This window comes from Rhamphochromis sp. 'chilingali' (genome assembly GCF_963969265.1).
Source record: "Rhamphochromis sp. 'chilingali' genome assembly, chromosome: 3".
Lineage (NCBI taxonomy): Eukaryota > Metazoa > Chordata > Actinopteri > Cichliformes > Cichlidae > Rhamphochromis > Rhamphochromis sp. 'chilingali'.
Window position 1 is genome coordinate 15,484,119 of NC_137931.1, and position 27,764 is coordinate 15,511,882.

The 27,764-nt window shown below is 40.0% G+C and overlaps 1 protein-coding gene across 3 annotated transcripts in view; it reads left to right on the forward strand.

The window, feature by feature from the left end:
* Window positions 1-724: 724 nt before the first annotated feature.
* LOC308393944 (fidgetin-like) overlaps window positions 725-27,764 on the forward strand; it is a gene marked incomplete at its 5' end in the record, with an annotated part of 79,658 nt that continues 52,618 nt past the window's right edge. The window contains 2 exons of one of the 3 annotated variants that reach the window (XM_080878014.1): window positions 725-789; window positions 860-1,350. In XM_080878014.1, the coding sequence (XP_080734140.1) occupies window positions 1,089-1,350 (262 nt within the window). Of the gene's footprint in view, window positions 790-859; window positions 1,351-27,764 lie in introns of those variants that run through there. The other 2 variants (XM_080878018.1, XM_080878017.1) reach the window with 2 other exon arrangements.

Below are 27,764 nucleotides of genomic sequence, written 5' to 3' on the forward strand. Positions count from 1 at the left end.
TTAAATCCAGTGCGGCCTGTACAAGTACAAAATTGATTCTCTTTCTAAAATAAGCGCATGCGGCTTTTAATCAGATGTGCTCTGTAGTCCGGGAATTACGGTAATCCGTTACATTGTACATTATATTTGTGTTACCTGACTCATCAGAGCTTCCTATAAGGCACAAACTCTAAAACTTTTACATCCACTTACTCCACCCTCTGCCGTTAACTTATAATAATACAAAACAAAAGTGTGTACATTTTTAACAGACATGAACTAATAGTCCAAGTGACTGATTGTTGGTAATCAAAATTCTCAATTTGTACAATGAAAACAGGTAGATTAAAACACCATTCCACTCCAAGCAGAGACCACCTGATTCAGGAGTGTAAGCTTAGGCTGTAGGGTCACATAGGCTGAGAGTCCGGTCGACGACCTCCTGGTAACCTCGGGTGTAGAGACAAATGTGGAATCACCAGTGTTGGTTAAGTTACTTGAAAATAGTGATTAGTTACTAATTACTGATTACGTCTCCAAGAAAGTAATCCTGTTACTTAATTAATTTTGTCACGACCTGTGGGATCGGCAAGGCGCTGATCATAATCTCCAAACTCCTGGCTCTCCTTTTCTATCTCTCTCTCTCCCTCTCTCCCCCTCTCTCCTGTTTTGCTGGGGTGGAACTCATGGTGGGTTCATGCCCTCGGCCCACGCCTTCCTAGATTGGGAACACTTCGGCCTCATCAGACCAGCTGGTATTTTAGAGGGAGGAGGTCAGCTGTTCAACGCTGGATTGTTGTGAAGACTCTAGTCAGTACACGTCGAGCCCAAGTTTTCGTGCCTCCGTCTCAGAAAGTTAACGTGTGTCTCTGTGTTCTAGATTCCCCGGACCCGTCCCCGTGTTTCCCCGTGTGGAGTGTGGAAGGAGAGAGAGAGGTTGGAGTGAGCACGTGTGTGATTCCCCTGTTTTCCCTGGAGCCCTGGAACCCTGCCTCTCACATCTTGTATATAGCACTATCCTCGCACTGTCCTCTCTGTTAAAACGCAACTCCGGAGTCCTGCAAGTGGATCCTCAGAGCAACCCGTGACAATAACAATCCAGCCATACCATGGATCGAGCAGACTCGGCTCAGCAATCCGCCCCCTCTCCTAAAGCCTTGTTGGAGCGACACGAGCAGATGCTACAACACATTAACCATCAGTTGCTCGCACTCACTCAGGCTCTCGCTCAGCACAGACCTCTGCCAGGTCCCACTATGCCTCCCCCGTCTGCTCCTTCACAGCCGCCAACCCCGGAACCCTCCACGCTACCAACCCCCGCTTCCGCAGAACCTCCAGAACAAGCTCTACCGTCATCGGAGCCATTTGCTGGTGAGTCCACAAGTGTGCTGGTTTCCTAACACAGATTACGTTGCAGTTTAGGCAACTGCGGCGGACATATGAAAGTGATGGAGCAAAGATGGCCTTTTCTGTACAGTTACTCCGCGGTCAAGCCTTAAACTGGGCTCAAGCAGTGTTGTGAACCGACCCGGAGATTGCCTATGCTGATTTTCTCTCAAAGTTTAAAAGTGTTTTTGAAAGGGGCACCGGAACAGAGGCAGCGGGCCACCGTTTGCTGAACTTAAAACAAGGAAGACGGTGTATGGCGGACTTCTCTGTGGAGTTTTGGACACTGAAGATCTTGTAAATAAACCGTCTCTGTTAAAACATAACTCCGGAGTCCGGAGACAGATTTGTTATTTTCAAAAGTAATTAGTTACTTTATTACTTTGTTACTTTTTAAAACATGATACACAACCTGAATAAGTAAAGCACATTGCATCAAGCAAAAATTTAATTATATGCAACAGTCTCTGACTGGAAGAAATATGTTTAACATGTAAACCTATTTTCTGCATATTCCAGCATATACATACATATACATACACTCACTCTTTCAAATAGTAAAACACAGCAAACAAGAAATAAAATCAAAGATTCAGCAACACTGAGTCCTGTCGCTCTTAAATCTATTTTCACCTGTTTAGCAGGAGTGGGGGTTTGTCCGGTGCCGCAGCGGTCATATCAGTGGGGGGATGTGGGGGTTTCTCTGTGAATTTCACATTCCCGTGGCAGTGTGCTCGGTACTTGGTTAGATTTGAAGTTTAATTTTTCGCTGTAGAAAGACGTTTTCTTCCCACGCAGAGTGTACAGCAGACACTAATGTTTTTGTCACTTTTTACAGAATCAAACCCAAAGTAATGTGAGTACTTCCAAGCTTTAAATGCTACATGTTCATACTCTCTCCCACACTCCATATTATCCATTGTTGATCTACACAAGTCTGTTGCTGTCACTGACATCACACGTTCTTACGTCATTGTCACGAGACACTCTCACAAACAAAATCATGACAGTTTAGTAATGCAGTAACACAGCTTACTTACGGGAAAGTAACAGTAATCTAATTACTTTTCTTGCAATAGTAATCCCTTACTTTGCTCATTACTTGAAAACGTAATCAGATTACAGTAACGGGTTATTGCCCATTTCTGATAATCACAAACTGACCTGCATGGAAGATGCTGACCTGTCTGCAAACACCCGCCTTTTACTCTCTGACCTGCGTGAAACACAGAAAACTCAGACACAAACCAGAAATAGGGAAAGTTTGGCTTCAATGCTGCAACCAGTTTTGGGTATATTGCATTGTGAAGTAATGCTTTAGTATTACTACATTTTTCGTTTTTAACATTTTTCAGTAATGCACTAATATAATGCTTTACTGTGCTAAATTCACTAATTATAATACAGTTGATTAAGTAATCTACTGCATTAATTTTAAGGAAAGTAATGTAATGTAACCAAAACATTTAAAAAAGGACATTTCAAAAATTTTATTTTCCCAATTAAATCTGTCTGTCAATATGAACTCCCTGAAACAGCTGAAACAGAATTTCAGCCACCAATATTTTTTTTTCTTTTGTGTACAATGCTGTCTTTTTAACATTAAACCAACTTGCAAGCCTGGCAGAAAAACAAGCTATTGTGAAAGTTTCCAAACCTGCAATTCTTCCGATGGCCACTAGAGACTGCCTCCAAACAGTGAGCCAATCCCCACAGTGAGCTGTCTTAAAATGTTCACTCAATATGCAGCAAAACCAAACAGCCTAGAGTTAATAAAATAAACCTGAATTCTTCCTTTCAACTACTTCAACTTTCTTGAACCTCTGTCGACTCACTGACATAGATCATATATTGTCCTTGTCTCTTTCTTTGTTTCTCTTCTCTTTTTCCTCATCTACTGCCATAAAGTTGGACTACATGGCATGCCACTTTGAGCCTGGCTTTGTCAGATGTGTCTTCCTGTTAAAAGGGAGTTTTTTTCTTCCCCTGTTGCCAATTGCTTGATTACAGGGGATCATACAATTGTTGAGTCTTCATAAAGTGGCTTGAGACAACTGTTGTTTTCAAGTTGCACATGCAAGTAAATACAGCTGTACGGAATGTAATTTAGCAAGCCAGTCAAGAACCCTTACACAAACACAGAGACACAACAACATCTAAACAAATTTTTTCAGTTGAAGATATTAATGGTTTCTTATTCTGGTATTAATTAAATGTTTAGATTTTTCACATCTCTCTCTCTCTCATACACACACAGGGTTGTGGTGTTATTTATTTTATTTATTAGAGATGGTTAGTTTACATGTATTAGTCAGCTGGAGTGGGAGTTCGCTACATAAATTGAGTCCGACTTGGCACATAAGGAGCAATCAGGCAAAACAACACGAAAACAGTCTGTGACTGTTAAGGACACAGACAAAGAAGATTTGGTGAAGAACATCTAGATTATGTACACACAGAAAGAGAAGAGGCAGAGTTAGTGCTCATTATGTGGCGAGAGCAATAAAAGTGACGCAAAACACAAAACAAAAGAGTAAACCATGGAAATGATCCTGGAGCAAGAACAAAACATATCTTAACAATTTTAATGGTTCCTCCAATGGACACATTACATGTTACTGGCTTTACTTGCTTATATAAATATCCCTTGGGTTGTCCAAACTGCAAGTACAGGAAATAGAAAAGGTGATGGAGCATTGTTGTGGAACGTAATGACACCCCTACATCTTTTTTTTAAAAAACTGTAATTAATCATCATAATGTAATAAGTTTGTATGATTGCTTACACTTACTGTCAAAAGGAACCAGTTCAGTTATAAAACACTCTGAAATGCTCATGGTCCTGTCAGGGGAAGTTCATCCGTCTTGTCTCAAAAGATGGTTTTTTAAAGACAATCTGTAAACTAAACTCAACATTTTGCTTTTCTGCTCTCAGAGGAACCTCGTGACATTTTATAAAAATTTCAGAAACAAGCTGGCCAATATCCTGTTTCAAAGATTAAGGATGAAAAATATCTTGCTTGTCCCATTTACAATACTTAAATAATGATTGTTAATGTATGATATAGCCTAACAATAGCTATTTTACAGAATAATCTTTAACTGAGCCTGGCCCAGGCCTCCAGTTTGTAGTCATAAAGACATAAAGGCTTAATTTTATTATTTTACAAAAATGGTCAACACAACTTAGGGTTAGCTTCGTAGCCAAAAAAGTGTCGACCGTGATGAATAAACCCTTGCAGACGAAAAACAGTCATTATTTAGCAGGTAATGCATTTAAAAATTGGCTGAAAATATCTTCTTTTTTTTCTTTTTTTAAAAAACAACAAAACAAAAACATTGCTCACTTATTAATATCTCAGTTTTTTGGCGAAGTGGTAGAATTCCACAAAAATGTATCATCATTGCTTTAGGACTAGAATATTTATCACATAGAGAGTATTATAGAGAGTAATATATACATCAAATGTGTGTTTTGTTAGTAGGTGACAGACTATTGTGGCAGGGCCAGTGCTGAAGTATGGAAGAAAAAATAGAGAGGGATTTATTATCCTGTATTGAAGTTCACCCCAAAAGAGCTAGCATTTCACAGGAGCTGCATGCTGACCTTTCCAACAGCCAAAAATGTCATTGAAGGTTTAAGGCAAAGAAATCCAGTCGTATTTAACCAAGCCTTCAAAATCTTTGACATTTCTTCTGATGTTGCCACAGGATGGCACCCTGAAGACTGAGAGCTGGCCTTCTCATAGAGAGCTATAGCTTTTTACACATACAGACTTCACATGGAAGCAGCCCTTGTGCAAACACCAGTCTCCGCTATGAAAAGAGGGGATTTAGAGATATGCCATTGCAGCTGATGGAAGATAAGATTTTTTTAAAGCCTCTTTTTGTCTTTGTATTGTCTAACATGAATGGGTTACTAATTAGGAAAGACACACAGGGTCATGTCCCAATAGGTACTGATTATTTTAGGAAGATCAAGATACTTTTCAGCTGCTACTGTGACAAATTACTTCATTCTCAAACGCACACATGCACACAAACACAAACATATATATATATATATATATATATATATATATATATATATATATATATATATATATAGAGAGAGAGAGAGAGAGAGAGAGAGAGAGATACCATATACTGCATATACTTTTAATTCTGTTTACTTCTTAATTTTTTCTTCTCTGGTTTTGGAGTATGTGTGTGTCGAGACCCAACCCACACGCACAGACACACACATCAGTGAACACTCCACTGAATCAGTATGGTGTCAGTCTGCATCTTCCCTGCCACTCACTAAATTGGAGAGAAAGCTGCTCTGCGCTCAGGCAGAACTAAACTAGGAAGTGCTAAAGCTGGAGGCAGAGACAAGGGACATGTATGGTGGGGGGAGAAAAGAAGGGGCAGGGTGGTGAAAGAGAGAACACAGGGGTGGAAGTGATGGCAGCAGTGGTGGTGGTTGGGAAGGTTGTGGTGGGGGGTGGGGGGGTTACACTCTCAACACTACTGGATACTACCACGGTGGTCCTTCACTGATTCACATTCCCTTAATCCCAGTTGGCAACCTCTTGGACAGGCACACTTGATCCAAACGCACACACACACAAACAAATGCACACCCATACAAACACACTCGCCACCCCCATGCTGCTCGAACTCACTCACTCATAGAAAATGGACACAATGGTGTGGATGGGTTCAGCTTTAGATGAGGCAGAGGCGCAGATTGAAGTCTTTACACTTGTGTAGTCATCTCAGAGGATTGACATCACCTCCAGGAAAGAGGCTGAGCTATTGCAAGAATCAGAGGTACTGAAGAGCTTACCCTCTATAAGAGCGCACAGAGGATATTGGTTGAATCACAGTGGGCAGGATTTTGAAAAACAATTATGTGCATTTCTGTGGTCTTTGTATTTTAATCAACATAATATTAATTAACTGATCTTTGGATATCTGTTATACTCTCGTGTCATTAGCCATTTCTGAGCCTAAATCAGAAATTTAGGCTCCATTCCACTCCCCATTAATTGCAAAGCAAACCCAGGTAAAGTCTTAATCCGGTGATGACATGACGAATCCTACTTCCGGGCATAAAGTAGTCTGCGTTTAATATGGCTTTTGTGTTGTTAACATGTTTAATGTTTTGTATTTTATTCCATTTAATCTCAAAAAGCTCCTAAAACCAGAGGTGTGGACTCGAGTCACATGACTTGGACTCGAGTCAGACTCGAGTCATTAATTTTATGACTTTAGACTTGACTTGAAAAAATGTTCTAAGACTTGTGACTTGACTTGGACTTTTACACCAATGACTTGGGACTTGAATTGGACTTGAACCGGTTTACTTGAAAAGACTTGATATTTTACCCCAAATATAAAATTTAACATGCATATTATATAGAGATTGAAAATGTGACGTCATTCACGGGTAGAACCGCAAAGGATTCTGGGAACTCGTGGCAAGCGGTACTAGCGCACGCAGGCTTTCAATTAAAATCAGTTATACAGCGATAAAAAGAAACACAAAAATGTCAAGGAGCTGTTGTATCATTAACTGCAATAGCCGGTCGCATGACAGCCACGGGAAGCCGACGGGTAAAGAGATCGGTTGTTATCGGATTACGTCGTTGAAGAGAAATTGTTCAAGCCATGTTTCCAAAGTAACAAAGACGCGACGGATGGCCTGGATTGCAGCCATTCAAAGATCAAATATAACGTCCCAGAACACTCCAGCTCACAGGTTAGTCTGCTCCAAGCATTTACACGAAGGTCAGTGTTTTTTAGTACTTAATACGTCATTTTCATTACATAATTGGTGATATAGGTTACAAGCAAGTCTGGCGCTGAACAGAAATTGTCGCGCTATGCTCCTTTGTTTATTGTGCATAAATAGTGAATTGTCCTGACACAATATTGCGTTTCGCTTCTGTTATTATGGTACATTGACAAAAACATATACTTTTATTCACAGGATAAAACAGGGTTTTTGTATCACTAATTGCCCAGTACGATTACAGCATACAATATTGTTGTCACTGCTACATTTCTGTGATGGGTACCAGAAATTATTTCCACTACTAATTAATTACCCTTGAGCTCAAAGGTCCTATTAATTCACACGACAATTTGTGAGACTGGTAAACTTATGATACGTACGATGGTCTTTCGTTCTACACGGTGCATTTCAAGGTCCTGTACCCATCCGTCGGTAAACTGTACCTGGGCTTGTTGCAGTGACCTGAAGTTACTAAACTTCATGAGTGTATGCACTCACTCCAAGAACCGTATGATTATAAATATGCATATAAATATGCTACAATGAGATAGCTGACTTCATCTAACTAGCAAATGTTGTCTAGGCTACGTTGGTGATACAGTTTTTTTTTTAATGTGTATGATATTTTTGTCATGCGATTTTAAAGCTGGTCCTACAACCGCATCCAAGAATAACATGCAGCTTATCTCAGAACTGTCGGTGAAAATTATTCTTGGAGCTAGGTTTAATTGAGCTGCATTTTAAAGAGGTGCAATTTCACAATTTGTGTATATTTTCTAAGTTCACTATTTTGTCATGTGTTGAGAAAAACACAGATTTTAAAATTACATGGTCTAATATTTACATTTAGCACATAACTGCAACATTATTTTTTCGTTTTTTTTTTTTAAAGACTCGAAAGGACTTGAAATTCAAAGTTTCAGACTTGTGACTTTACTTGGACTTTTACACCAGTGACTTGAGACTTGACTCTGACTTGCCTGACATTACTTGAGACTTGACTTGAGACTTGAGGATAAAGACTTGAGACTTACTTGAGACTTGCAAAACAATGACTTGGTCCCACCTCTGCCTAAAACAGTCAGTGATCACTGTTGACCTCCCTCGGCTTTTATTACCACTAATCATTTATTTAAGCTCAGTTTTTAAAACCTTAGGATGTAACTACAGCCCAGCCCATGCAGCAGTATATGAATGACTAACCTCATATTGTGGATGGATTATCTCAGTTGTTCTCCAGGCTGAAGTTTGGTCCTTTTACAACATCCTGCCATGCGATTACATTTTTTCCTGACCACCGAGAACACTCACGTTAACTTTTATCAAGTGGAAAAAAAGTTAGCTTGTTTATATTATGCTAACATAGCTGTGTCGCTAGCGGTCACATAGCACATCATTGTATACCAGCTAGCCAAACTTCAGTAACCCTACAAACGTCACTGCTGTTTAGTTTTCTGTCTTCATTTATGTTGAAAGGGATAACAGAGATGTACGTTTTAATTTGTTTCCAAAACCCCGCAGTCAGGACATGCTATATTGTATTTAGATAGAAGCTAGCGAGCTAACTTCCTGCTAACTTCTAACTCCGTTAAATATCATAAATTCCGTTTTCATGGATGCCTGGATGTTAAACTCAATTGTTACACCTGGTAGAGCAGAAGGCTGATCATTTTATTAAAGATGAAAGACTTAGACAGTTTTTCAACTCTCAGTAATGCCATAGTGATCGTTTGATATATGGACCTGCAGCGGAGTTTAGGTTCAGACACGGCTAGTGACGTCAGACTTTACGACCGGATTAACAGTTGGAGAGGTTATGCAACCGAAGTGGCACTAGGATGACTCAGGAGAGCAACAAGACCAAAAAGACAGTAATTGGTCCAGATGAGACAAAAAAGAAGCTGATTCAGAATGCTTACTTGAGTCCACTAGAAGCAGTCAGATAGTGAGCCAGAGGATTGGAAAAATAAGGTTTCGCCTGTGACAGAGGAAATGTGGGACAAATTCTCTGGAAGGCAGACCTGAAAGAGGTTAGAGCATTGCAAGCATATTTTATCCATGATAACTGTATACACCAGCCGACGCGGATATGGGAAGGAACATGGCAGAGTTTCTAAAAATGCCAGGAAATGAGCTGACTTAAAGAATCTGTCCATGATAGTGATGATTCAGTGATAGATTTAATGTTCTTGGGGTCAGTCCTCTGCTGCCCACCCTCAAACATATAAGTGTTCCAGAAAAGATTTTTCAGTGGAAGTGGAACGGATCAATGGAAACTGGTTGGTTATGCAGGTAGGTAGGGATGGGTATCGAAAACCGGTTCTTGTTGAGAACCAGTTCCCACTGTTTCAATTCCTTGGAATTGTTTGCCATTTTTGCAAACGATTCCCTTATCGATTCCAGTCGCCCCGAATGACGTCACCACGTTGCGGAGCATCATTTACCTGGCAGGAAACACGGCGCGTAAGCGGCTCAAACGCTCAAAAGTTTGGTTATACTTTATGAGAATGGATGACAACAGGGCAACTTGCAATACTTGCAAAGTAGATACTTCATTTAAGGGAGGAAACACTACGAATATGCAAAAGCATTTGCTCACAAAACACGCAATGACCTTAAATGAATGTCGTGTTTTTAATTCCACTCCGGACTCGGGAATCTCAACTCAGCAGTAGCGGTAACGTTTGCACGTCCTCTCCCGTTAATGCGGCAGGTAAATAATCAACTAACAGTGCATATTATGTTAGTGCGATCTGCCTTATTACAAAACCTGCCATTACTGTGCATTTAGGTGACCATGATGAGAGAGACAGACAGAGTCTGGCTCAGATGCTGGCAGTTCTCGCTGCAGTCTACTGGTAGCGTCTCCTTTCAGGACAGGATAAACGAATGTCACCGAGCAGTGACTAAGTTTGTGGTCAAAGGCTTGAACCCATTTGCCACAGCAGATGCCCCCAATTTTAGGTAAGTGAATGTGTTTAATTGTAGGCAGGGACATTTCTGGATATTCTTGTGTAATTGCTACTGAATAATTTATGTTATACTTTGTTATTGCTACAGAAGAATATTTATTTTATTATTTTACATTTACAATTTTTTTTCCTGGGGACCCTGTGACACCCATTGAAGAGCCGTAGGCTGTGGATCTCTTAAGATCTCACTGTTGGGTTTGTAAGGCCACGTTACTCCTAAATTTCTATCTTGTTCAAAGAGAAGATATAAAACGAAGTTCTAAGCTAATCGAACTTAGTGTTCTCCTTTTTTTAAAAAGAATCGATAAGCGAATCGATAAAGAATCGAATCGTTAAACAGAATCGAAAATGGAATCGGAATCGTGAAAATCTTATCAATACCCATCCCTACAGGTAGGTGATCCACTCTTTCAACCAGTAGATAGGCACTGAAAATTAGGACATTATTTTAGCCGATGTCATTAGCACAGTGAGGATATAACTTCACTAATGAGTTATTTTAAAAAAAACTGCCTGTTTACTACACTTACGAAGCAGACAATCTGGTGAACCCAGAGTGCTGGAGCTGATCCTTTTACACTAAGGCTGATGAGGCGGTCCGGTTGAGGAGCAGGAAACTTTGGCTTCTACCCACAAGGGGAAATCAGTGCTGAACTATGACCCAAAGAACCCAAAGATAATGGATATGTGAAAAGATTTGGGATCACTTTCCAACCTTTTTGGTAAAATTTGGAACAGAAAGCAAATCAGAATATTCATTTGTAATCAGCCAGTGTTTGTTTTGTTACATTATTTGTAATGGCAAAAGACAAATTATGTACTCAGGGATACTCGAAAAAGACTTTGGTAGGTAACTAGATGATTTGTAAAAATGACTTTTTATCCTGATGTACACTAAACAACTTCCTAGGAACCCGCTCTTCACAAAGAGGATGGGTCAAATAAATATCTCAAGGCAACACTAACAGATTACGGTAATGGAGAGGCTGAAAAATGGAGTGATGTAGGAAGACGCTGATCCTGTGACTGGAGACTGAGAAGGGTTTGTGTGTCAGTACACAGAGCTGAAGATAATTCCAAACTTTTGCTCTTGAGATATAAGTAATCAGACTTTACTTTGATTTTTTCCCATTAAAACTGTCTCAGAACCAGACCTTGCATCTTGTCTGCTGCATGTTTGTAAGTATTCTTGGTCACTTATTTTAGTGCTGTAGAACAGATGGCTGTACTCGTGTACTGGCTTATAATACAAATTTAAGCACAACACAGCAATTTCTTTGGAAAGAGTAAAATTATTTTATTAAATAAAATACTTCCTGATACTTCCTGATCACCTTGTTTTTAGCCACAGCAAGCTAAATGCTGGTAGTCTACAACAAAGACTTCAACTGATCAAACACACACATCCACACATGTGCAATAGAAATAACACTAAGTGCAATACTGTTTCTGGCATCGTTGTATTATACTCATATTGTATATAGCATTTGTATTCTATTTTATTTGATTGTATATAGTATTTTATTTTATTCTATTCTATTGTGTACAGTATCTTATTGATATCTTATTCCACTGTTTTTCTCTAATTTTTCTATGCAACTTTGCACTGTCCACTGCTGTAACAAAACAAATTTCTCACGCGTGGGACTAATAAAGGTTATCTTATCTTATCTTATCTTAGTCTTAGCTAGCTAGCAAATACGTTCACTGGTTAGCTTGTAAAATAGATAATAAACTTACTTGTTTATTATCTATTGATTATTGAAAATTATGTAGAAAAAAATACTAAAACAACTGGCCGTACATAAAAGAGGAATGAACCATTTTATTTATTTTTTTATTTGGGTGAGGATACAATGTCCTGGCTCAAACTGATTGTTTTTGCCTGTCCGGCTTAGCTTTTTAAAACAAGATGTTATCAGTATAGGACATGCCATAGTTTATTCATATTTTTGACTTAAATTGGGACCAATATTTACAAAATGAATATTATTTCTACTTAATATGAGCCCAAAATTCAACCGGGAAAGTGCGTAGTAAAGATACATTGGCTTCAGATTTTGTATTTTGACTTTCTAAAATGCATTCCACCCAGCAGTTGGCTAGTTCACCCATTTTCAGTCCACTGTGGCTAAGATGTTTTGGCTTTGAGGATTTGTGTGTCAGTGCAGATTTTATAGGTACTAATAGTTTATTCAACAGCGACAAAGGACCATTAAAAGAGACTACACATAGATGTATATTTTTTCTCAGAAAAACTCTAAGCACAGCAATAGCCATATATTCCAAACCAGCCCAAGCTTTTGGAAATCCAAGACTCTGATCAGATCATAGCAACTAACAGCTTATTCTGCTAAAACTGTGATAACAGACAGCCTTCTTTTTTCAAAAGAAATAAAAAAAAATTTCACTAGTCAGAACTTTTAAGAAAATTTGCATCATTTTTGGCACAAAAAACAACTTTTCATGTTTATCTCTGTAAGAGCTCTAAGTCATGTTGCCTTTCTTTCGTCATTTGCTTCACACTAATTGGCATCTGGATAATGTGGTTCATTTGTTTTTGTTTTATTTTTTCCTTTCTTTTCCTGTCAGAGAATTTATGAGGCTACAGCTGCAGTTTAGGTCAATAAGATCATGTCTGTGGTACTAAAATCCACTGTGACCCATCCAAAAAAAGAACAAGTTGATATCCTCACAATAATGAAATCTTTAACATGACATTATTCTTTGGGAACCAGTTTGTTTCCATAGGCTATATCCATTGATTATATAAGTAAATGTTAGCATAACACAAATAAGACAAATCAGTGCATTTTTCCTTCTGTTGTAACCAGAACCAATCTGAGTATTTCTAAATTATGTTTATACAAATCTTTTCACTTAAGAATATGGGGGAAAACATTGTTTTGTACTGTATTTACTAAACCTCCATGGTTACAAAATGATTATGGTTTGGGGTGCCAATCAAAAGGCAGTCATGGGTGCCAAATGACTGGTTTTCCTCCAGCAGTCGCCTCTAAATTTGAGTCAGTCCCCATAAACTCCCATCTTAAAATGCCCATTTATAACAACACTACAATGGGCGATTAACTTATTTATTTTTTATAATCCATTCAGATTGATTCTTTGAACGCTTAAAGGTAGGAGCATGCACACACGGGTAGCTGTAGGCTCAACTATGCTAGGCCTCCACTTTGCTAACTACAGTCATTGAACTACAACCCTCAAGCATGTTTGTGTTGTTGGTGCCTTTTTAATATTTTTTTTTACTATAGTCTGGTAACTTAGCACTAACTGGGACTTGCTAACCAATTCTGATCTTAACACTCTGTATTTTGTCCAACTATGCTAAATATTCGATCCAAGAAGCTCAAAATGCTACCACCAAGGCCTAAACAAAAAATCTGGCCTGGATCCCACTGTCTTATGAAACTTCATGCCTATTTCCAAACTTCCCTTTCTTTCAAAAATTCTGGAGAAAATTGTTTACAGTCTTTTCAGATAATTGAGGTTTAGCGTTCTTTGTCTCTTTTAAGTCTCTTTATAGCACAGAATACTCGCTGCTGACACTTTTTAATATATCATCCTTGTTACAGATTCAGGGAACTTTGTAACCTTGTTTTCTTAGACTTAAGAGCCTCTTTTGTCTGTTGATCATAATATTTGTGTAGGCTGTGTAGGGATTTGTGATACTGCGCTGGAGTGGTTCACATCATACTTGTACCTTTCTGTGTAAATCTACATGACTTCAGGTCTTCCTGTATCTGCTGCCCTTTTATTTTCTCTGTATCTGCACTACATCAGCTGCCCTTGAGGGTGCATGGACAAACTCCCATGCACCCTTAAGTATCCTCGAAAGGTTAAAGAACTGGTCCAGTGTTCTTCGACCGCGACGCAAACTGCATTGTTCCTCCTTAAACTGAGATTCAACTAACTGACGGACTCTCCTTTCGAGCACACTAGCATAAATTTTCACAGAGAGGCTGAGGAGTGTTATGCCTCTATAGTTGTAGTACACCCTCTGGCCCCCCTTCTTAAAGATCGGAACCACCACCCTGGTCTGCCAATCCAGATGTACCACCCATGACCTCCACACAAAATTGTAGAGCTGTGTCAACCAAAACAGCCCCACAACATCCAGTGCCTTCAAGAACTCAGAGTAAACCTCATCCACCCCAGGGCCCCTTTTACCAAGGAATTGTATAACTGTCTCAAGGATCTCACCCCCAGTGATGGAGGAGTCATCCACACCATTCCCAGACTCTGCTTCCTCTGTGGAAGACGTGTCAGTGGGATTACAAAGGTCCTCAAATTATTTCTTCTACCACTTGACAAACTGTCACGGCTGGGGCGGCAGTCGTGTGGAGGGTGAGAAAGGAGGATCCAATAGCAGACAATGGCGGAGGTGCAAGTGGGTTTTATTTACAGTGCACAAAACCAAGGTGTGGGCAGAACCGAACATAAACCTAAACTGGGAAAACTAATACAAAATGGAGGACATGGAGCGAGGAGCAGAGAGACACGAAGAAACATGGAATAATATAGACTACATGGGAGATTCACAGAGAAACCTAGACGGACATGGGGTTAAACAGACGACGCGACAGAGAGCACAGGAAAACACAGGGCTTAAATACATGGGGAGTAATCAGGGAATGGGCCACAGGAGGGAGACACAGCTGGGAGCAATTAGGCTAACGAGACAGGGGAGAGGTAAAACTGAATACACTGACATGAGACATGAACTTTCCGAATAAAACAGGAAATAACAGACACAGAGAACCAAACAGGACACTGAACTTGACAGGCAGACTCATGAGCAGACACAATAACACCATGGACAGACAGAGAAAACACAGGCAGGCATGAAACAAAAACACTAACACATAGCAAACCTAAGCAAAAGACAAAACAGAATAACCGAGAACAAAGAATAATATAAAGAAACGCAAAACACCGAGTCCTCAGACTCAGGACCATGACACAAACTCCTCAGGTGAAGTCGGCGGTGCTCCACCTGCACTATACACAATGCAGGTAGAGCACCAGTTTCCTGTCCTGAGTCACCTGAAGGTTTGCCAGATTCTCTTCGCGGCAGTCCTTTTCCATGGACTTTCCAAACTCCTCTTACACCTGAATTTTTGCTTCAGCCACTGGCCAAACTACGTTCCATCTTGGCCTGTCAGTACCTATCGACTGCTTACAAAGTTTCACAGGATGAGGGGTGGCTGTAGCTCAGGAGGTAGAGCAGGTCATCTACTAATCGGAAGGTTGGTGGTTCTATCCTGGCTCCTCCACTCTGCATGTCAAGCATCCTTGGGCAAGGTACTAACCCCAAATTGCATCCATCGGAGGGAGTGTGAATGTGTGTGAATGTACTTAGAAAGCACTAAATACAGAGAAAGTGCTTGTGAGAATGGGTGTGATTGGGTGAATGTGGCATGTTGTATAGAGTGTTTTGAGTACTCCGGGAGAGTAGAAAAGCACTATATAAGAATCAGTCCAATGGGATTTTCTCTTCAGTTGGATGGCTCCCTTCACTTCCGCTGTTGGCCAGCTCAGTACAGCAGTTTCAGTTACTAAGGACCGATATCCCCAGTCACCCTTGAAATGCTGTCACAGCTTTGCTGGAGGTGGGACTTGAAGATCTCATAGACTGGGGCCTCTGCCAGGCATTCTCACTGCCAGGTCTGTCCAGCATCCTCCACCGCCACCTGATCAAACTCACCACCATTTGGTGATAAGTTGACAGCTCAGCCCCTCTCTTAACCCGAGTGTCCAGGATGCAGATCTGATGATACAATTACAAAATTGAAATACAAATCATTGACCTGTGGCCTAGGGGCCACTTTTGCCACTTATTGACACCGTTATGGACACACTTATGTTTGAACATGGTGAAACTATGGTTTGCACAGAATTCCAGTAACAAAACACTGCACAGGTTCAGATCTGGCAGCTCATTCCTCCCTCCATGTCTCATTGTCTTTGCCCATAAAAGCCTTAAAGTCTCCAAGTAGGATGACAGAGTCCCTAGGTGGAGCACCCTCAAGCATTTCTTTAAGTATTATAATTTTACTGAATCTATGTTTACCCCTAGCCAGCAGTTTTTAAATTTGTGGCTTCACATGTCTCAGAGCAGAATCACCAATTACCAGAATTTGATCCCCAGTGGGTGTGTCGGCGAGTGGGGTAAAGCAGTCTTCTCTGGTCCCCTCCCCAATCAAACCAGGAGTGACATGTTTAGCTGCAAATTCTGCTTAAATTACTGGCTGTCTTAGCGGTGTCCAAAAAACGATGTGGCTTTTATAGTTAATTGGGAAACTTTCTGTAGCAAACCTGGTTATTAGGAGAGAAGGCATCCATCCCACTTTGGATGGAGCAGCTTTCATTTCTAGAAATCTGGCCAAATTTATTAAACCCCCCAAAACGAGATTATCCAGAGTTGGGACCAGAGTTGCAGTCTTACATGCCTCTGCAGCTTTTCTCCTCCCATTATCCCCTCAAAACCCCATCACCTCAGAGACTGTATCCCCCTCTAAAACAGACAAAAAAGAAACTAAAAATGACTTAAACATAAACAAAAAAAAATCACAAAGAAAGGCTCCAGGGCGATGCCCGGGTAAACTTATCACAAGGAAGGGTCAACTGTTGCCTAGGTTTTTCACTCATAGGGGTCTTCTGAATCGCTCTTTGTCTGGTCCTTCAACCTGGATCCATTTGCCATGGGAGACCCTACCAAGGTGACAAAAACCAGATATGCATGTTTATTATGCAGTGATAAACATGCATAATAAAAAAGTAATACATTGGTATAAACATTAACAGCTATTTAACCAGTTAAATTTTTATGTGAAATCATGTTAGCTGTGGAGGCTTCTCAGAATGTTTTGCGTTGTTTTCAAAACTGTTAGCTATCATCTGTTAAAGTGGATATGATATCTTGCTTGTGACCATTTCTGGAATACAAGCACTACAGAAATAGTATATGCAAGGCCAGATTGTTGCAGATATCCCCAGGCTTATATCATGTCACAGTACTCAGTACTCAAAGAACTATAGAAACGATGTGATACACAGGTATATATACACACAACCAGGCGTAGTGACATGCAGACTAGTTTTGTCCACCTAGCTGCACTTTCACACTAAACTTTTCATAAGGTTTACATGTGCATCTTTATTCACACTCAGAATCTCAAATCTCTGTGCCTGTATTCAGAGCCTGACTGCATGTGAACTCTCACCTTGAATCTTGAACAGCATGTGTAAACAGAGACATTTATATGTGCTTGAGAAGATATGTGGTAAATTGTTTTGCATAATTTCCTTTTTATTTGCGTTATGAGGCTGTCTTGATGTGTAATTTTGACATGCACCAGTTGGGTTTGTGTCTAGTGTCCTTTCACAGAAACAATAATGAAAAGCCAACAAATAGTTACCTTTTGCTTTTCATGGCCAGTCATTTAGATGAAGCGGGCAAAGATTTTCTATATGAATTAATTACAAATGCTTGGAAATGTCAAGTATAGATAAAGCTTAATACCCTGTCTCCTCCCTTCTGCAAAAGAGAAGCTTTTAAATGGCTCTCTGCCAGCACCTATCTGCCAAACGACACCAAGGTTACTGGGAGAAGCTGAAATATTCATAATATATGCAAAACCACCGCTGTCCATGGGCAGTGTTCATTGGAATTCAAGAGCGAGCTTCAAACCTTTGACAACTGCTTAAGTAATTAGTTGCTGGGAGAGTAGATTCCCCCTCCCTACTTCTGCACCCTCCCTCCACATAGCAGCTGAAAGTAAATATTAGAGCATTTTATCTTTTCAGTTTGATGGTATAGTTACATGCATTAAGGAGCGATAGCAAGAATTTCAGTCTACATTTATCTAGCGATTATTTAAAATGAAATAATACATGAAATTGACTGGCTTAAGGGACAGAATAAAAGTATTTTGAAGAACTGAACCAAATTTCACTAGTATGTATATTTTATATGTATAATTGATTCCACGTAAAATAAAAAGCAAAAAAGGACACAAATAATAAAACAGCATTTAAAAACTACACAAGCTATTTGGGTTTTTTTTTTAAAAAGGTGGCTCATGCCTTGTTCTACTGTATCTGACTTACAGATTTTGGCCAATGTATTATTAATAGCAGACACCAAAGAACAACATGTTTTTTTGTTGAAACAATAGCAGAATTCAGTGTTGGACACAGGCCCGAACTCCTTTTCTGCTGTATCTTCACCGCGCCCAGCCATCCTGTCCTCAACTGCTACTCACTGGTCACTTTCGTCAAGGCTGGGAGCTGCTGCACAATGAGAATCATGCCCAAATTGGAGCAGAGCCAAAGCTCATTCAAACCGACTCCCCGTGCCTAACGCATTACCTCGGTTTATTAATCTGAAGAGACCGTGTTTTTGTGTTTACTAAGCATGATTCACCTCTAATTAAGGTGAAATAATTACACTTAAAAGGAGCAGGGAGGCAAGATAAATGTTCAAAGACGAGAGCACCTCTTGACACAGGAAGAATTGCTTGCCACAACAATGCAGGACAGCCAAATTAATCACATGGCTCGCCAGAGCTATTAAAGCCAATTTATAGCATAAGATAATCTCCAAACTCACAGAGCAATCCACATATATGTCACTATGTATTAAAGATTTCTTAAATGATGTGATTCCATATTTTTATATAGTTTTTATCATTTCTCAAAATCATTCTCTTTATATACTTTCAAACATTTTATCCTTGAATTTGTGACATTTATTGATGTATTTATAGAACAAAGAGGCCAAATGAAAGGCTTGTGATCATTAAATGCTGGGCAGACTGAGCTATGGCAAATACAAATGTAAAAAAAAAATGTCATGGCATTTTATTGAAAAAAAAAGTGTGAAATAGAAGCTGACTAACTGGGCATATGGACATGTAAGCCTGACTCCAAGGCTTGGCTCAGCAGTCATGGCTAGTGTGAACAATTGGACCACCCCTTTTTATGAGCACAAGTGTCCTTGTCCTTGGTGAGGCCAAGGTCGATGTGGCCCCTTCCCCCCTCCCTCCCGCTGTGGTGCTTCCACTGGCCATTCATTTGGGCCGGCGATGGCTCTAATAACATCTCCATCACATTAAAGCCGAACCAGGCTGAGGAGATGTTAATACTCCCCTACACTCGCTGCCGGGAAATTGGTCATGTATTACAACAAGTGCTTTTTAAGAGCCTCCCCAGCTAAGTCTGTGGAAGCCAGCAGATATTCATGGCTGCCTGCGTGTGAAGCTCTTAACACGGTGGATTTTCAAGTTGTGACAGTTCAAGGGAAGCAGCACTGTTAACATATTCAGAATGGTGCTGTAGCAAGGCCATTCCCCCAATTCCTCTTTGCATCTCCACTGCTTGGCTGACAAGGTTGCCCATGATTTTTTTTTAAAAGAGAAGATTAGGGATGGATGCTGTAAACACTCAACTAGGGTCTTTTCAAAGGACGATATGAAATTGTAAATACCATTTTAAACACCAGGTGAACAGAGTTTTAGATTTTTATTCAGTTTTACTGGAAGTTTTCCAATAAAATTTGTTCATTTCAAGTCGTTTGATTCTTTTTTGAATAAATAGTGTAGTAATCTAAATATTACAAATAAGTCATGTGACTTACAAAGACAGCTTGACCAAGTGTAACCTCCCACTCATCAGCACTACCCAGCAACCACACTCACAGCTCTGGTACAGTCTTATTTTCTTTTTATATACATGAAACAAACAGAAAAATCTCAGTGTTTCAATATACTTTTTTCTATTTACTTAAAAAAGTTATGTCAAGTGATTCCACCAAAAACACCTAAAAAAACTGGTTGCATTTAACTCTAACATGTTGAACTGACTCAACAGCATGCCATTGAGTTAACCTGCCAAATGACTAAATAACACGAATGACTACAGTAAACTTAAATAAAACAAATTTATTCAGTAAATTGAACTAAATAAGATTCTTTAAAACCAACAATAGTGAGGTTTTATTTGTTTGAGTGTGTTTTGACAGGTCATCTCATGAAGTCAACTCAACATTTTAGATAAAAATTACCAATCAGTTTCAAAGGAGCTACTCCAGCTGTGTAAAATTACTTGGCATAAATCTTTTTCACATTGTGGAGAACTCATTTAAGTCCTCACTGATTTTAGAATTACCACTGCAAAGCACCTGTCACATAGACTGTAGCATTTTCCACACTTTTGATTTTTTTCCTTTCATTTACAATCTTACACTCCTCATATGTACTTAAAGGTTCACTACTCATAACGTTAAGTCATGTCAAAATTGACGTAGTCTTTTATTACAGGATTCAGGTGATTGAAGTCTTCTATTGAGAGAAATATCTATGAAAAAACTCATCAGGTCACTGTGTTCTGTCAAACAGGGGAACATCTGACCGTAAGAGCCAGTGGTGGGGTGGCTGTAGCTCAGGTGATAGAGCAGGTCATCTACTCAGATGGTTGGTGGTTCGATCCTTGGCTGCTTCAGTCTGCATGCCAAATATCCTTGGGCAAGATACTAACTCTGCATTGCATCTATCAGACTATGAATGTGTGTGAATGCCTTTTAAGCTGAATTTCTCATTGTATTCTCCTGGTTACAGTGAAGGCACAAGAAATGATCACAGTTAAGGAAAACACAAACACTACTGAGAAAAAATATAAAACATTTCAAACCAATTACCTGTTCACATCCAGATTAATGCATTTCATTTTTTTCAGTAGATTAGGGCTCTGGTGGTATAGGCTACGTGTCACTCCTGGTCACCATGGTGAGAGAGGGATTGATGGATCCCATTGGCGAGTGAAGATGTATACATCATGTTGGTCCAGGGCTGCTGCATCCAGATGGATCCTGGCCATCTATTGTCTGTCAGGGACACAGCTGTCTGACAAGGGTTGTTCCCTCTTCTCCTCCTTTCTTATGGTGCTAAGGAGTTTATTCGCCAGATAGCCTGAAGTCCCCATAAGGGCAGGCAGCTTTTTCTATCCACGCACAAGGTTTTCAAGGTGAAGCTGTACTACACATTGCATCTTTGTTTTTCTGGCATCACACCAGTGCAGCTGAGCTTACTGTGTAATTTAATGTTGCTAAAATTACATTATTTTCAGTGGAACATTGCGTGGTAAAAGTGTGGAACTTAGCAAATTGAAGGAAGTATTGTGGAAAGTGATGGAAACAGAAAATAAATTGACATTCCTGTTTTTAATACAAAAAAAATCAGATCATGCTTTCGGGTGTTTGTTTGTTTGTTTGTTTTTTACAAGAAAATAACTCTGGTAATGATCCATCCATTCAATTCAGGGTCACGGTTGGGGTGGAGTCTTTCTCAGCTGTCATGGAGTGACAAGCAGGGTACACCCTGGACAGGTCACCAGTCTAACACAAAAAGACAGACCACCATTCACATTCACAGCCAATTTAGAACATGGACAACAGGAGGAAGCCAGAGTACCAGGAGAGAGCCCACACAGACACGGGGAGAACATCCAGACTCCACACAGATTCAAACCCAGGAAATGTGGATTATTAAACATTAGGTCTCTCTCCTCCAAGTCTCTGTTAGTACATGACTTAATAATTGATCAACAAATTGACTTACTCTGCCTTACAGAAACCTGGTTGCAGCAGGATGATTATGTTAGTCTAAACGAATCAACACCCCCGAGTCATTCTAACTACCAGAAACTTTGAAGCACAGGCCGAGGGGGCGGTGTGGCAGCAATTTTTCACACCAGCCTATTTATCAACCAAAGATCAAAACAGGCATTTAATTCATTTGAAAGCCTGATGCACCCCAGCTGTAAAACTCAGAAACCAGTCTTATTTGTTATCATCTATCGTCCGCCTGGGCCTTACACAGAGTTTCTGTCTGATTTCTCAGACTTTTTATCTGATTTAGTGCTCAGCTCAGATAAAATAATTATTGTGGGTGATTTTAACATCCATGTAGATGCTAAAAATGACAGCCTCAACATGGTATTTAATCTGTTATTAGACTCAATTGGTTTCTCTCAAAATGTAAAAGAACCCACCCACCACTTTAATCACACTCTAGATCTTGTTTTAACATATGGCATAGAAACTGAACATTCAACAGTGTTTCTTGAAAACCCTCTCCTGTCTGATCATTTCCTGATAACATTTACATTTATCACAGTAGATGTCTTTCTGAAAGTTCTGTATTTAAGTTTAATAATATAATCCACCCACTGTTATCATCTTCAATGCCCTGCACCAACATAGAGCAGAGCAGCTATCTGAACGCTACTCCAACAGAGGTCGATCATCTTGTTAATAATTTTACCTCCTCACTACATACGACTCTGGATACTGTAGCTCCTGTGAAAAATAAGGCTTCAAATTAGAAGTACCTGACTCCGTGGTATAATTCTCAAACACGTAGCCTAAAGCAGATAACTCGTAAGCTGGAGAGGAAATGGCGTGTCACAAATTTAGAGGATCATCATTTAGCCTGGAGAAATAGTTTGCTGCTTTATAAGAAAGCCCTCCGCAAAGCTAGAACATCTTACTATTTGAGCCAACCATCCCTTTAACGTTACCTAGTAATGACTTCATGAACTTCTTCACAAATAAAATTTTAATCATTAGAGAAAAAATTACCAATAATCATCCCACAGATGTAATATTATCTACAGCTACTCTTAGTACCATTGATATTTATTTAGAATCTTTTTCTCCAATTGATCTTTCTGAGTTAACTTCAATAATTACTTCCTCCAAACCATCAACGTGTCTTTTAGACCCCATTCCTACAAAACTGCTCAAAGAAGTCCTGCCATTAATTAATTCTTCAATCATAAATATGATCAACCTATCTCTAATGATCGGCTATGTACCACAGGCCTTCAAGCTGGCAGTAGTTAAACCTTTACTCAAAAGCCATCTCTAGACCCAGCAGTCTTAGCTAATTATAGGCCAATCTCCAACCTTCCTTTCATATCAGAAATCGTTGAAAGAGTAGTTGTCAAACAGCTAACAGATCATCTGCAGAGGAATGGTTTATTTGAAGAGTTTCAGTCAGGTTTCAGAGCTCAGCACAGCACAGAAACAGCTTTAGTGAAGGTTACAAATGATCTTCTTATGGCCTCTGACAGTGGACTCATCTCTGTGCTTGTCCTGCTAGACCTTAGTGCAGCATTCGATACTGTCGACCATAATATCCTATTAGAGTGATTAGAACATGCTGTAGGTATTACAGGTACTGCACTGCAGTGGTTTGTATCATATCTATCTAATAGACTTCATTTTGTGCATGTAAATGGAGAGTCCTCTTCACACACTGAGGTTAATTATGGTGTTCCACAGGGTTCAGTGCTAGGACCAGTTCGGTTTACATTATACATGCTTCCCCTAGGCAGTATCATTAGAAGACATAGCATACATTTTCACTGCTACGCAGATGACACCCAGCTCTATCTATTCATGAAGCCAGATAACACACACCAATTAGTTAAACTGCAGGAATGTCTTAAAGACATAAAGACCTGGATGGCCGCTAACTTTCTGCTCTTAATTCAGATAAAACTGAGGTTATTTTACTCGGCCCTGAAAATCCTAGAAATATGGTATCTAACCAGATTCTTACTCTGGATGGCATTACCTTGGCCTCCAGTAATGCTGTGAGGAACCTTGGAGTCATTTTTGACCAAGACATGTCCTTCAATGCACATATTAAACAAATATGTAAGACTGCTTTCTTCCATTTGCGCGACATCTCTGAAATTAGAAATATCCTGTCTCAGAGTGACACTGAAAAACTAGTTCACGCAGTTATTACTTCCAGGCTGGACTACTGTAATTCATTATTATCAGGATGTAACAAAATCTCCCCGAAAAACCTTCAGTTAATCCAAAATGCTGCAGCAAGGGTACTGACAGGGGCTAGAAAGAGAGAGCATATTTCTCCTGTATTGGCTTTTCTTCATTGGCTTCCTGTTAAATCCAGAATTGAATTCAAAATTCTGCTCCTCACATACAAGGTCTTAAATAATCAGGCCCCATCTTATCTTATCACCCCATTAGAGCACTTCGCTCTCGCACTGCAGGCTTACTTGTTGTTCCTAGAGTAATTAAAAGTACTTTTTAAACCATCCAAAAAACCTTCCCAACTCGTGTAAATCTACAGTTTTACTTCTTTGGTCTTCACTGAGTTCCTTGGACATTCCATTTGTACTGAGAGCTGAGAAACATGGAAGACTGTCTGGTGATTTTAATTATAAATAAAATTATTTTATTTTTCTAACAGTTAGAAACCCAAATTATCATCTCAGGATGCAATAGTACACAAGCCACAGTTAAATGGCATAGTAAGGAGAGGAAGGTTTGTGTTCACAATGGATGGTTCCGTCGATCGTTCTCCTCAGATCCAAAACACTTAGCATGTTATTCAAAGAAGAAGCAATGAAATTTGTTTTAAAAAATTACACTTCAAATACTACCTTTGTAAAATTTTCAATATATAGAGATTAAAGTATTTGCTAGCCATTGAATTATAGTTTTATTTACATTTATTTACATTTTACATCACAACCAACTGTTGGAAATAGAGAAATAGGGTCGAGAGCTTGTTCGTGGCAATCAAAAGAACAATTGCCATTATTATTGTGTTTCAAGGCTAGTTCAAAATCGTACTTTTATTATTCTTTCAAACCACAGTATATAGACTTAGAGCAAATGGAAGAGGAGAGATAGGGGAAAAACTAAAAATAGTTGGTTGAAATTTGGAAATGAGTATTATCAAGTATTTTGTTGTCTTTTAATCTGTATATTTATTATAAAAATTGAGCACATCATTGATTTTCTTGTGTTTCAAATGGGCAACTAACCACTGACATTGCAAACTGTGAGGCTGTGAATTGCCTTGTTCATTTAACATATTTATCCCTACGTAAACTAAACTAAAACAAATTCAGGACCGATACCAACCATAGGAAAGTTGGTCCATGTGAGACAGCAAGTAAAACTACAATATCAATATTCAAAAAGGCATGACACTTTAGTTTGTTCTATCACTACCTTGCAGATGGACAAGCCCACTGCAGTTGGTCCAAATTCAGAGTGCATAATTGTAAAATTATGACCCAAGCTGCACAAATCTGAAGCTCTAGCTAGCATTTACAGTGGGGCAAAAAAGTATTTAGTCAGCCACCGATTGTGCAAGTTCCCCCACTTAAAATGATGACAGAGGTCAGTAATTTGCACCAGAGGTACACTTCAACTGTGAGAGACAGAATGTGAAAAAAAAATCCATGAATCCACATGGTAGGATTTGTAAAGAATTTATTCGTAAATTAGGGTGGAAAATAAGTATTTGGTCACCTCAAACAAGGAAAATCTCTGGCTCTCACAGACCTGTAACGTCTTCTGTAAGAAGCTTTTCTGTCCCCCACTCGTTACCTGTATGAATGGCACCTGTTTGAACTCATCATCTGTATAAAAGACACCTGTCCACAGCCTCAAACAGTCAGACTCCAAACTCCGCCATGGCCAAGACCAAAGAGCTTTCGAAGGACACCAGGAAAATTATTGTAGACCTGCACCAGACTGGGAAGAGTGAATCTACAATAGGCAAGCAGCTTGGTGTGAAAAAATCAACTGTGGGAGCAATCATCAGAAAATGGAAGACATACAAGACCACTGATAATCTCCCTCGATCTGGGGCTCCACGCAAGATCTCATCCCGTGGGGTCAAAATGATCATGAGAACGGTGAGCAAAGATCCCAGAACCACACGGGGGAACCTGGTGAATGACCTGCAGAGAGCTGGGACCAAAGTAACAAAGGTCACCATCAGTAACACACTACAACGGCAAGGAATCAAATCCCGCAGTGCCAGACGTGTTCCGCTGCTGAAGCCAGTGCATGTCCAGGCCCGTCTGAAGTTTGCCAGAGAGCACATGGATGATACAGCAGAGGATTGGGAGAATGTCATGTGGTCAGATGAAACCAAAGTAGAACTTTTTGGTATAAACTCAACTCGTCGTGTTTGGAGGAAGAAGAATACTGAGTTGCATCCCAAGAACACCATACCTGGGGGTGGAAACATCATGCTATGGGGCTGTTTTTCTGCCAAGGGGACAGGACGACTGATCCGTGTTAAGGACAGAATGAATGGGGCCATGTATCGTGAGATTTTAAGCCAAAACCTCCTTCCATCAGTGAGAACTTTGAAGATGAAACGAGGCTGGGTCTTCCAACATGACAATGATCCAAAACACACCGCCCGGGCAACAAAGGAGTGGCTCCGTAAGAAGCATTTGAAAGTCCTGGAGTGGCCTAGCCAGTCTCCAGACCTCAACCCCATAGAAAATCTGTGGCGGGAGTTGAAAGTCCGTGTTGCTCGGCGACAGCCCCAAAACATCACTGCTCTCGAGAAGATCTGCATGGAGGAATGGGCCAAAATACCAGCTACTGTGTGTGCAAACCTGGTAAAGACCTATAGTAAACGTTTGACCTCTGTTATTGCCAACAAAGGTTATGTTACAAAGTATTGAGTTGTATTTTTGTTATTGACCAAATACTTATTTTCCACCCTGATTTACAAATAAATTCTTTACAAATCCTACCATGTGGATTCATGGATTTTTTTTTTCACATTCTGTCTCTCACAGTTGAAGTGTACCTCTGGTGCAAATTACTGACCTCTGTCATCATTTTAGGTGGGGGAACTTGCACAATCGGTGGCTGACTAAATACTTTTTTGCCCCACTGTAGGTCATTTAGAATCTTAAGCACATCGGTGGGCTTTAATATGTTTATAGGTGAATGTTGTTGCTTTTGACAGAGCCCAACTAACACCGTCTAGTTTAAGCTGTCTCTTTGCTAGGACTCTTGAGTTTTGATTTCAGAGACGTATCAATCTTTTTGTCTAATTCTAGACAAAAACAGAGCAGTTATTCTCAAAATGTTGCACTGGTTCTTTAACAGAAACAAGTGTGATAACTGTGCACACACACACTCACACTCCAGCCAGCTACTTCATTGCTTCCCCCTGTGGTGTGAGTTGGGACCAGGGAAGCATGGACTTATTCACTGTCTGCCTACTTGGTTCTAATAGTCTGGCACAGCGTGACTGACGCTGGCCCTCTCAGCAGTGATTGAGTGTATTGATCCTGATCCGCTGCCGCCGGCGTGCTCCCTGGACACCAGGCGGGAGGAGACCAACAATCAGATCCTTCACTGAGGGAAAAAGCCCTCCTCATCTGCCTTAATCATCCGATCGATGATTAGCGCGCCAGCCCACTCATGTCTTTCTCTTGCTGACAAAGACATCTCCTCAGTCTGTGTGTGCACGTGTGTGTGTCTGTGTTTAAATCCTTACCTTCTTCTGTTTATTTCTTCCTCAGCTTTGGTGAGCACGTGGAAACATAAGTGAAGCGAAACAGAAATATTCTACAGCGAGAAGGGCTTCTGCTGAGCAATCGTTTTGTTTGAGTGAAAGTGAGGAAGATGGAGAGTAGCTGATTACAAGGAGAAGAGGACAGGGGAACAGAGAAACAGATGTAGGATAGACAAAGAAAGGTGGGGGGATGTAATGGAATTTCATAATGGAAACTGGTGAATTACCAGATGCGTTCTGGGACTG